General features: G+C 47.8%; 1 protein-coding gene across 4 annotated transcripts; it reads left to right on the top strand.

Annotated features, from left to right (window-relative positions):
* Positions 1 to 1,554: 1,554 nt before the first annotated feature.
* On the top strand, positions 1,555 to 11,195 carry dhx9 (DEAH (Asp-Glu-Ala-His) box helicase 9). 4 transcript variants are annotated; one of them, XM_029131207.2, is made up of 28 exons: positions 1,555 to 1,711; positions 3,110 to 3,303; positions 3,373 to 3,513; positions 3,611 to 3,722; positions 3,827 to 3,984; positions 4,073 to 4,221; positions 5,029 to 5,075; positions 5,157 to 5,293; positions 5,363 to 5,452; positions 5,576 to 5,737; positions 5,884 to 5,961; positions 6,212 to 6,403; positions 6,575 to 6,716; positions 6,963 to 7,045; positions 7,123 to 7,279; positions 7,368 to 7,465; positions 7,641 to 7,854; positions 7,950 to 8,044; positions 8,261 to 8,334; positions 8,416 to 8,568; positions 8,638 to 8,798; positions 8,870 to 8,981; positions 9,062 to 9,223; positions 9,419 to 9,546; positions 9,624 to 9,853; positions 10,078 to 10,193; positions 10,511 to 10,711; positions 10,787 to 11,195. In XM_029131207.2, the coding sequence occupies exons 2-28, from the start codon at positions 3,193 to 3,195 to the stop codon at positions 11,049 to 11,051; spliced, it is 3,768 nt and encodes a 1,255-aa protein (XP_028987040.1). In that variant the 5' UTR covers positions 1,555 to 1,711; positions 3,110 to 3,192; the 3' UTR covers positions 11,052 to 11,195. The 4 variants fall into 4 exon arrangements, with proteins under 4 accessions (XP_028987040.1, XP_028987041.1, XP_055359821.1 ...); XM_029131208.3 differs by having other exon boundaries at positions 1,646 to 1,744; XM_055503846.1 differs by lacking the exons at positions 1,555 to 1,711; positions 3,110 to 3,303; positions 3,373 to 3,513; positions 3,611 to 3,722; positions 3,827 to 3,984 and adding an exon at positions 4,842 to 4,942 and having other exon boundaries at positions 4,201 to 4,221.
* The last annotated feature ends 488 nt before the right edge of the window (positions 11,196 to 11,683 follow it).

Raw genomic sequence — 11,683 nt, 5'->3', positions numbered from 1 at the left:
ATCACAGAGCACACACTCAGTCAGAGGATGTGACTGAGAGCTGGGACGGGCTGCATTTACATTTTATGACCAAGGCGAAGATTCAAAGGTCAGACGTGAAAAGAGTCTCTGTTCCAGAAATGGAAAATGCCTCAATTCAGGCGTTTGTGGGTGAGTCTGAGTCCACAGAACTGAGACAAACCCGTCGTAAAACATTAGAACAAGACTCGTCTGGGCTTGATCCTATCGACTGGGAGAACACAGACTGACGAGCCGAGATCAGACTAAATGACAAAACACAGGAAATGATTGAAGTTTCCGACTTATCACCTTTGTGACAGCTTCGCTCTGATTCTGCTCATTAATGAATTAAGGCCATGGCAATAAACTGATTTCTGATTCTGATAAATGAATTACGATGATGCTTGACCTAAGCAAACTCATGGCTCCATTTGACCAGTTGTTATCAGTGGGTCGAGCATGAACCATAGCCTCCAGGGCTGTGTTTTCCTGTATAAGGTGTGTCTTGCAGCCAGACACACCCTGAACCTCAGACACACTCGTGTTATGATCCGTCACACACACCCTGAACCTCAGACACGTCTGCCTGCCTGTACCTGGCTGCACACACCGACACTTTCCCCAGCGCTGCAGGATGAACACACACACAGTCAGGTTCCCGTTTCCGTGGCAACGCCACACCTTGAACATACATTCACTCACAGCTGCATGTCTCTCCTCTGACTTCACTTTCCACTTTTTACAAATCAGTGTGTAATCAGCAACGGGTAGTGACTGGTTGGATCCTGTGTCATGTTCTACATGTGGCTCATCTTAATAACCAACAAACAACCACTGACAAATAACACACAACTGGAAAAGGAAGAGAATTAGATGGACATAGATTTACAGCTGTTTTTGTTTGGCAAAAGAATTAGAAGAAGACACAGTAGCAGAAAACAGGGAGGACAGGATAGGGCTTTAATCACAGGTTTGAAAGAAACGCAATGTATGAACGCAATGTGTGGTTCAAGCTCCAGGACAGTAGGGGGCAGTATGCGTCTTTTTGTTGGTTGCAAGACGAAGAAGAACAATGATCCCTAATAAGGTCAGACTCAAGTAGCTCGCTGATAAGCATTAAAAAAATGGATTCAAGTGCTCGACAAGATGTGGTGGTGGAGATGTTGAACAAAATATATAGAGGACAGGGGTGATTCCAGCAGAAAACAGCAGAGAAAAAAGATGTCGATATTGAAATAAAGTATAGTAATGGAGAAATAGAGTACAATAAAAAGAGAACTAAAATAATTTGGCAGGAAGAATGGGATAGAGGAAGTAAGGGCAGATCATACTACAACATACAAAGGAAAGTGAGAGCACTGGTAGGATGTAGTGGGAATAGGAGGAGGGATGGTCTGATTAGAAGGATGAGGTTTGGGCACACAAGACTTAATCGCACAAAAAAGATACTAAAAAAGCATGAGCCAGGGCAGTATGAGTGTGGAGCAGAAGAAACAGTGGAGCGTGTAATAATCTATTGCCCAGTATATATTCTTTTAAGGGGGTAAGAGAGAGGGTAGGTTTCAGGCAGAAGGTGGTGGTAATGCACTGAGAAAGTCTGCGAACCGCGATAAAACCAAAAAGAAGAAGAAGAAAAAGAAGCAGAAGAAGAAGACGCAGGAGGCTCCCACTGGTTCTGCTCCGGTGCTGCAGCTGCCTGATTCACTAGCAGGTCTGTGCAGCTTTCGTCTTCGTTGAGCTCTATGTACGTCATAAACCTAATGTGTGATTGTTTTGTGTTGCGAGTCTGTAGTTTTTGTAACGTTGTGTTTTCAGCGCACAACCCCAGCTCTTCCATTCATCCGTCTTAGCTTAGCGTCACCCTAAGCTAACTAGCTAACTGGTTAGTTGATGTTCATACGAATTAAATGTATAAACATCGAGCACAACGAACAAGGCACATGTCGCTGTGTAGCCAGCCTTTGATTTGGTGCCTCAGTCAGGCGTGCGGTCAGTCCTCTGGAGTCAGATTTTACAATCATAATACCTTAAGAGTGTATTATTTACTATTTAATTGTCAGAATGCACATTTTACCTTTTATTATCATTTCTATCTCACCTAAAGGAACATATTTGGTCTTGAAGGAACATATGTTTTATAGCAGAGGGTGACCTGTAGACTCCATGTACAGTATTTTTCACAATTCATACTCGTTCTAAATTATAGACAGGTGTAAATGTTCAATTTTGACTCTGTTGTGAAGTTTTATGTTTTTAAAACTTTATACTGCTTCAATCAGTTTTTCAGGTTTGCTCTTTATTAGGAATAGAATACTTCACTCGAAGTTCAAATTCACTTCTCTAGCACTTGAGTTGTTTTACTTAGTGTGAAGTCTTTTTAGAAAAGTGAAACTCATTTGTGGGGACACCCTGCCTTAAAGGGTGGTAGCAGCGCCCCCTTCTGGATGAGGCGCAGACCTGTCCAACGCCGCCTCGAGTTTTCTGTCGGTTTTAGCGCGATCAGAAAAGTAGATACATCGATAAACGCATTAGGCAGGTTGTACAAAGTCATGGTGTTGAATAAAAGTGCAACAAGGCAAATAAGGCTGCAAACATTATACTGGAGACAAAATGTGAAACTAAAAGGGATTACGCCTCGTATCAGCCCGTTTACTGACAGTTTCAGCATCGGGGCTGAGGCTCCCCTCGCTGACGCCTCACTTCCGGTTTCTCGCCATATTAAATAAGCAAATGCGAATTTTAACGATTGTTACTCAGGAAAAAGATAAAAGATAATTTAATTTATAGAAAAAAAAAATTGTAACACGTATAACACAGATCAATGGAGAGAAAAGAATTTTTTTTATTCACGTTACCGTATTGTCAGGCGAGGTGAGGCCCAGCGGCGTCCCCTGCCTACCCTGACCGCACATTACTGGTCAGAAGCTAGTTCCTGGTGCTAACCACAGCTAACTGTACCTGTGAGTGGTAGTTTAGGCTTTTTCGGAAATAAACCTTAGACTATCTTCTCTGCCAAATACAATTTTAAAAATACTCGAACCAGTCACTAGTTCGCTTGTCAAATCCTGGGGTCAAATTGAAATAAATACTTGGTTTAATGTATTTTCAGATTAATCTGACAGTCAGCAAGACACTGCTCCTACAATGAGCAGAGCCATAGAAGGGATCAACTGAACCTACGGACTGAACACAATGGCTGACATCAAGAACTTTCTTTACGCCTGGTGTGGGAAGAAAAAGCTGACTCCAAACTATGACATCAGAGCCGCAGGCAACAAAAACAGACAAAAGTTTCTGTGTGAGGTGAGTCGTGTTCAGCTAGTTCATGTGACCCGTTTGTCCTTCTCTGACCCTCTTCCCGGCTTCGGTCAGGTCCGTGTCGATGGCTTTAACTACATCGGGATGGGAAATTCCACCAATAAGAAGGATGCCCAGACCAACGCTGCCAGAGACTTTGTCAACTACCTGGTCCGAGTCGGGGAAATAAATGCGTCTGAGGTCCCAGCTGTGGGGGTCAGCGCATGCTTTAATAATAAACATTATTCTTGTAAATAACATTGATCACCTAACTATATGTTTGTGCAAAGGTTAAACCTGAGTGTGTCAGCAGGTGGCAGCTGTAGAGGGTGACCGTGCTGATGGAGGAGGAGGTGATGGTGGCTTTGGAAACCTCCCCTCCGGTGGGCCTCTGCCACCTCACCTGGTAGTGAATGTTAAGAAAGGTAACAGTGGGAACACGTGATGTGCAAGCTACTCTGACCCCCAGACAAGGTTGTTGCTTTGAACATCATCATTCTGCACAATGGTGTTTTCCTTTTATTGTTAGAAAACAGTGGTGGTGATAGTGGGCCAGCTCCAGAGGGGACTGGACAGGGCTTCTCAGGAGCAGGAACTTCTGGGTGGAGAGGAGAAGAAGCTCAGTGGGACCGAGGAGCCAACTTAAAGGAGTACTACGCCAGAAAAGACGAACAGGAAGCGCAGGCGGTAGGATTTCTGCTCATTTTCAGTATGTGATCGGTCGGTTTCACTGGCTGCACGACTAATTTCTAACACGTGTAACTTTCCTCTTTAGACTCTGGAGTCAGAGGAGGTGGATCTGAATGCTAACCTTCACGGGAACTGGACACTGGAGAATGCTAAGGCCCGTCTCAACCAGTTCTTCCAGAAGGAGAAAACAAGCGCTGAGTATAAATACAGCCAAGTGGGACCGGACCACAACAGGTCTGGATCAGCACAGTAGTTTAAAACCAAATGAAATTGTACAGAAACCTGTGTCTGTTAGTGGATGTGTTGGGACACACCTGCTGTGGTCCGACACAAACCTCATTTACTGCAACCGAACTCCACATCCATGCTACGTCGTTAAGCCACATTCAACGCGCGCCGCTGGCTCGCGATGTCACGGTCGTGTTGTTGGTTGGTAGTTGAAATCTTCTCGCGTTCAGGATGTTTCTGTATGTTTTTCTGCTGGACTGCTATAAACCCTGAGACCTCTAGAGTGTGTTGGCTACAGCAGAGAGCTCTCACTGTACCAAACCTGATGTCGCTTTAAGTGGTTGCACCAAAATGAAACTAGAAAAGATGGAACGACACCAGCTGAAATGTTTACACGCTGCAGCTCTCCAGTTTTGTCAGTTCACATCTAAACTACCAGGATTCAGCAGGTGACAGGTTCAGCTTTGGAGACTTCTTATCTGGGGAACTTGGAGGTGACGCCAGAACTCATAACCAAACCGAGAGAAGACATGGGACAGCATTTAGGTGCACTAAAGCTGTCCCATGGGTGCAGCTGGGGCTCACTGGAGTCTGGTTGTGATTTCTGGTGTCACTGTTCACCACAGGATCAGGGAACAGATGGGAGAGTCCAGAGTCAGAGCTGTGTATTGGTGTTTTTTAAAATCTGGCAGAAAAACATACAGGCTTCCTTTTGAGAGCCCAACAGGTGAGTGCATTACTTCACTTCATGTTAAGGTTTAGACTTTAATTTAGAGAACACAGAACCAAGCTGCGATGTTTTTGTGTCTGCAGGAGTTTTATAGCAGAGATGCAGCTGTTTGTGAGACAACTCGGCAGAAGTAAGAAACAGATTCTTTGTGAACATCACTAACACTGAGCTTCAGTTTTGCCAAAGGTCACGGCTTCTCTCCCTCCTGCAGGAATTACAGCACGGGAGCACGGCTCCAACAAGAAGCTGGCAGCTCAGTCGTGTGCTCTGTCTTTGGTCCGACAGCTCTACCACCTGGGCATCATCGAGGCGTACTCTGGTATCACAAAGAAAAAGGAAGGAGAAACTGTATGTGCACAATAATTTTAGCTGCATGAAACTAATTCAGGCTTCAGCTGACTTGTATTTTGTGTCCAGTTGGAGGCGTATGAGGTCAACGTGTCCCCAGATCTGCAGCAGCAGCTGGTCAATGTCATCCAGGAGCTTGGACTCCACATCTCGCCTCCCGTGAGTCAGCAGATCCCCTTGGATCGAGTTCATCTAATTACAGACATTGCTGTTATCAGGGCTTCATACGAACTGCACCTGTAACCAGGACCTGAGCGTTCTGACAGGTCTCATCCCTTGCAGCCTACAGATCCCAGCAGCTCAGTGTCGCTGGTTCAGGGGAAGATAGCAACGTTTGAGCCGGCCCAGCGTCAAAGTGGAGCCGGGGTCGTCCCCTGGTCCCCTCCACAGGTGAACTGGAACCCCTGGACCAGCAGTAACATTGATGAGGGCCCACTGGCCTACGTGAGTTGTCTGTTCTCTTCACATAAAAGAAAAGGTCAGGTCCTGCTCAGACCTGTGAGTTAGTTTTGCTCATTACCTGGTGTTTCCTGTAGTGACTAAGTCAGGTCATATACAAATCTGCTCCATTTTCTGACCTCGTACTACAGTGCAGCCCTGAGCAGATCAGCAATGACCTGCATGACGAGCTCCAGTACCAGCTGGAACATGACGACAACCTGCACAAGGTTGGTCCTGCTCTTCTGCTATGGTCACATTCATGGTGATGTTTGACAGCTTTTACCTTTGGTCATGTTTTTCATTAAACACTCAACAAGTTCCCATAAAAGAGGTTCTTCTAGAGACAACCTTCATACACTATGACTCTTCACTGTCTGTGAGCTCTGCTCTTTTTTCATGCGATTCCATTATGTTAAATCCTGCTCGAGCTGCCATTAGTATTTTGGTGGACCTGTTGATGACATCTCTGTTCTTTAGATGCTGATGGAGCGTGAGCAGCTGCCTGTCAAACAGTTTGAGCAGGAGATCATGGAAGCTGTGAACAACAACCCTGTAGTGATTATCAGAGGAGCAACGGGCTGCGGGAAAACCACTCAGGTTCCTCAGTACATCCTGGACCGCTTCATCAAAGCAGGCAAAGCCTCTGACTGTAACATCGTGGTCACACAGGTAGGAAGATCAGATACAAGCATCACGCACATGTCACATTTTCTTTACAGCTTTTAATCAGAAACAATCATCGTAGTCTGTTTAATGTCTGTTAGGTCTTATTACTCGCATCGTATCAAAGTGTTTTCTGCTTTTGTGAAACATTGAGTCTGGTTGTCGCCCTGTCTCCAGCCCAGACGTATCAGCGCTGTGTCCGTGGCTGAGAGAGTTTCCTACGAGAGAGGAGAGGATCTTGGGAAAAGCTGTGGCTACAGTGTCCGCTTCGAGTCTGTCCTCCCCCGGCCTCACGCCAGCGTTCTGTTCTGCACCGTAGGTGCGTGGACTGAACAAATATAATCAGGAACCAGCTGCAGCTTTGTTTATGTACAGCGATCATCAGAGACGTTCAGCCAGCGGACACAATGATCAGCTGATCACAATTAATGGGATTGGTTTATTCAGGCCTGTGAAACACACCGCTCAGTACTGTTGCTTAGTAAATCACAAGCGAGAACAAGTTAGCAATTGTAATTTCAGGGACCCTCTAGAACATATGTGAGCTAAGAGTGTTTGTGCTCAGGGGTCCTGCTGCGAAAGCTTGAGGCTGGAATCAGAGGCATCAGTCACGTTATCGTTGATGAGATCCACGAGAGAGACATCAACGTGAGTGGACTGATCTGGGTTCAGGGTTACGTCCAGTAGGTCTCTGCGTCTTCTCACCCTTCAGTGTGTGTGTGCAGACAGATTTCCTGCTGGTGGTCCTCAGAGACGTGGTGCAGGCCTACCCAGAGGTCCGAGTCATCCTGATGTCTGCCACCATCGACACCACCATGTTCACAGAGTACTTCTTCAACTGTCCCATCATTGAGGTGTTTGGTCGCACCTTCCCTGTTCAAGGTACCTCCGACTACCCACCACACTGAGTGTGTATGAATCAGGCACTAACAGAAATGGGAGCTTCAAAGTTGACAAGCGTTGTTTACAGAGTATTTCCTGGAAGATTGCATCCAGATGACCAACTTTGTTCCTCCCCCAATGGACCGAAAGAAGAGGGACAAAGAAGAGGAGGGAGGCGACGACGATGTAAATCAGCCTGTTCTTCTGTAGTCAGTGGATCAGGATATAAATGTTGTGTATTTATGTAATGAGTCACAGTTTACTTTAGTCAAGCTTGTCACATAAATTAAATGCAGAGTTTATCTCAGGCTTGTATTCATATCGCTGTGGAACAGTGAGTCCTACTTACCTCCCTCTCCAGACCAACTGTAACATGATGTGTGGGCCTGACTACACGGCAGAGACCAAGCGCTCGATGGCGCTGATAAACGAGAAGGAGACGTGCTTCGAGCTGGTCGAGGCTCTCCTGAAATACATCGAGACGCTGCAGGTGGCTGGCGCTGTGCTCATCTTCCTGCCTGGCTGGAACCTCATCTACTCCATGCAGAGACACCTGGAGACCAACCCACACTTTGGTGCGTATCACATTATGACCGAGGCCGAGCTGTCTGCAGGGCTCACTAAATAAAAGGCAGAAGGAAATGGAAGGTTCTGTAATGTCTTTTCCCAGGAAGTAACCGGTATCGGATTCTGCCACTGCACTCTCAGATCCCTCGAGAGGAGCAGAGGAAGGTGTTCGAACCGGTTCCTGACAAAATCACCAAGGTCAGATTCTGTAGGAAATAGCCTTTTTCACTGTCATAACAACGTTGTAGCACATCACAACAGACCAACAGAAGCCTAAATAGGTCGTTGGTCTGTGTGAGTCAAAGGAAGCCTTCAGGCTCCGATTTAATTTCTTAATGCTGACACCAGACTTCTTTAGAAATGGCTCCATCTGGAGTAGAGCCGTTTTAAAGTGGTGTTGAACTCATGTTTCAGGTGATTTTGTCGACCAACATCGCGGAGACGAGCATCACTATTAACGACGTCGTCTACGTCATTGACTCCTGCAAGTGAGTGGGCGGGTGGGTGCTTGTTTGGGTGGGAGGGGGGGTTGTCTCAGCACAGGTCTGACCTGTGTATTGCTTCATCAGGCAGAAGGTGAAGCTCTTCACCTCTCACAACAACATGACCAACTATGCCACCGTCTGGGCCTCCAAGACCAACCTGGAGCAGAGGAAAGGGCGAGCCGGCCGAGTGCGACCCGGATTCTGCTTTCACCTTTGTAGCCGCGCTCGTTTTGAGAGGTGTGGGTTCTGCTGATGCCTACTCGCTCTCGGCCACGCCGCTGTGAACACGTGTGTCTGTGTCTGCAGGCTCGAGACTCACATGACTCCAGAGATCTTCAGAACGCCGCTGCATGAGGTTGCTCTGAGCATCAAACTGCTGAGACTCGGAGCCATCGGACACTTCCTGTCCAAGGCAATTGAGCCGCCGCCGCTGGATGCTGTGATAGAGGCCGAACACGCGCTCAGAGGTCACTAGGTCGCTTACTGATCGTGGTTATTTGGTTTCACATGGTTTACGTGTTCTCCTTCTGTGTTTTAGAGCTGGATGCCCTGGACACCAACGATGAGCTGACTCCTCTGGGGCGGATTCTGGCTCGGCTGCCCATCGAACCTCGGCTGGGGAAGATGATGATCATGGGCTGCATCTTCCAGTCAGTTCCTCCTTCAGGATGCTGCTTTGAACAGCTTGAGCTCGGTTCCTTCAGGACTGTAACCGTTTGTCTCCCTCTAGTGTTGGGGATGCCATGTGCACTATCTCTGCCGCCTCCTGTTTCCCAGAGCCTTTCATCAATGAAGGGAAACGTCTCGGCTTCGTCCACAGAAACTTTGCTGGAACTCGTTTCTCCGACCACGTGGCTCTGCTGTCGGTCTTCCAGGCCTGGGACGACGTCAGGTGTGTCTGAGGGAGAAGGTGGTAGTGTCAGGTTCACTCTGTCTTGATGGTTTATCTTCCCTGAGGATGGATGTAAGCAGAGAAATTGACTTATCAATAAAATATCCTGTGGAAAGACGTTTTGTTAGGTAAAGGAATCCTTTAGATCCTGAGCTAAGGCTGGAAAGTCACAAACCCTGTGTTGTTCCTGTTCAGGATTAATGGCGAGGAAGCAGAAATTCGTTTCTGTGAACACAAACGTCTCAACATGTCCACTCTGAGGATGACCTGGGAGGCCAAGGTTCAGCTGAAGGAGATCCTGGTCAACTCTGGCTTCCCTGAAGGTACCTGAATGCATCACCAAGCCTCTGATAAATCACTCTGGACAGAGACCAGTAATTCCTTATCTGCTGTGTCTCAGACTGTTTGATGACACAGATGTTCAACAACGTGGGCCCAGACAACAACCTGGACGTGGTGGTTTCTCTGCTGACCTTCGGTTCGTACCCCAACGTCTGTTACCACAAAGAGAAGAGGAAGATCCTGACCACCGAGGGACGCAACGCCCTCATCCACAAGTCCTCTGTCAACTGTCCCTTCAGCAGCCAGGACACCACCTACCCCTCGCCTTTCTTCGTCTTCAGCGAGAAGGTTCAGAGCCCTCGTTCAGCTCCGTCTATGGCTGATATGACGCTGGCCCTCTAAGGGCTGGGGGGCGTTCTTTAATAACTTGGTCCTGAAACTGGTCTTTAGAGTTTAGTTTAGAGCTTATGTGGCTGGGGAGCGTTGGAAGGAACAATGAGATGTTTTGTTTTGGAGTCTTTGACCAGGGAACAGACCGGATGGGAAACTAACCCTTACTGTTTGTGTTGCAGATTCGGACCAGAGCCATCTCAGCCAAAGGGATGACTCTGGTCAGTCCTCTGCAGCTGCTGCTGTTCGGCTGCAAGAAGATCAGCTCCAATGGAGACGTCGTGGAGCTTGACGACTGGTGAGGATGCGCAGAACCGCAGTCTGGACCCAAGCTGCAACGAAATCAGAGGGAACATACAGATAGAAGTTACTGATCCTGAGTCAGTGCTGTTGACTGTGATTGTATGTTTATAACGTGTAGTGAGGGATGAAGAGACATTTAGAGCTGCTGTGATGCTACGGATGAACAGTTGCTGTGTTGGGTTTGTCCTGGACCAGACTATTAATTCTTCAGCAGTTGCTTTATCCTGGTTCATGTTACTTGAGTAAACTCATAAGGTGGATTCATGTTTCCCACAGGAAGCGAGTCTCAACCTTTCCCATCATTGTGTTCAGGATCAAACTGAGGATTCCCCATGATGTGGCGGGAGGGGTTGCAGTTCTGCGGGCCGGGCTGGAGGCGCTGGTGGTTGAAGTGACCAAGGACCCGGAATACATCGGGCAGATGGACCGAACCAATGAGAACCTGCTCAGCGCCATCAGACAGATCTCCAAGATGTCAGCAGCTGGACTCAACCCGATGGCTGGCAGCCAGAGGTACCGACACACACGGCGACACCAGAACCAGAATGTCAACCAGAACCTGCTGACCTCTGCTCTCCCGCTACACAGGATGGGAGACGGGCCTCGACCCCCGAAGATGGCGCGCTTCGACGCATACGGAGGGGGTGGAGGAGGATACAGGGGCTATAGAGGGGGAGGAGGTGGATATGGAGGAGGTTACAGAGGATATAGAGGGGGAGGAGGAGGTTACGGAGGAGGAGGTTATAGAGGAGGAGGAGGCTACAGGGGCTATAGAGGAGGAGGAGGAGGCTACAGGGGAAGTGGATATGGAGGAGGACACCAGGGGGGAGGGGGCTGCAGAGGAGGCTGTTAAAGTTCTGCAATGATGGAAATGTTTTGTCTTGCTTGTAGAAATGATGACGGTCAAAATGTTTTTTTTTTTTCAAATCTAGACACAAAAGTCACTTTGGCCAGTTTTTGTTTGTGTCCCTAATAAATGTTGATGTTTCCAGCAGAAGTCTGAGTTACAGTAATTATTACAGTAGCAAACGAACAGCTAGAGACTCAGTGTTTGTGTCGGTCAGAACCACTTTACAGAAGCAGGCTCGGTCCACTTCTCATACGCCGACGGGTCTGCATCTGCTGCGCCCACGGAGCTTTGTGTTCTTCGTTTTCCGTCGGAACCACGCCAGTCCAGCCGCTGCCTCCTCTCTCCTGCAGGCTCGGCTGCGGTTTGCGGCTCAGACACACGATGGCAGCGTCCAAACGGGAAAAAGCGGTTTTTGGATTCGTCTCGGAGTCAACGGTTCCTTCTTTCATCCTGTATTCATTAGACAGCAGTGACACTGACCCGGTCCACCGGCTCCAACCTGAGCCCGTTCTGTTAAACCACATGCACATAATCTGGCTGCTGGGTTTGTTGCACCTGAAGGAGCGTGGGATGCTTCATTAGAACTCGGTCACGGACTCACTTTTAGCCTCGTCCCTGAAGCTACTTGACTTTGT

Source organism: Betta splendens, chromosome 17 (assembly GCF_900634795.4).
Source record: "Betta splendens chromosome 17, fBetSpl5.4, whole genome shotgun sequence".
NCBI classification, from domain to species: domain Eukaryota; kingdom Metazoa; phylum Chordata; class Actinopteri; order Anabantiformes; family Osphronemidae; genus Betta; species Betta splendens.
Note: the sequence above shows the minus strand (reverse complement) of the source record. Positions and strands in the feature narration are given on the sequence as shown.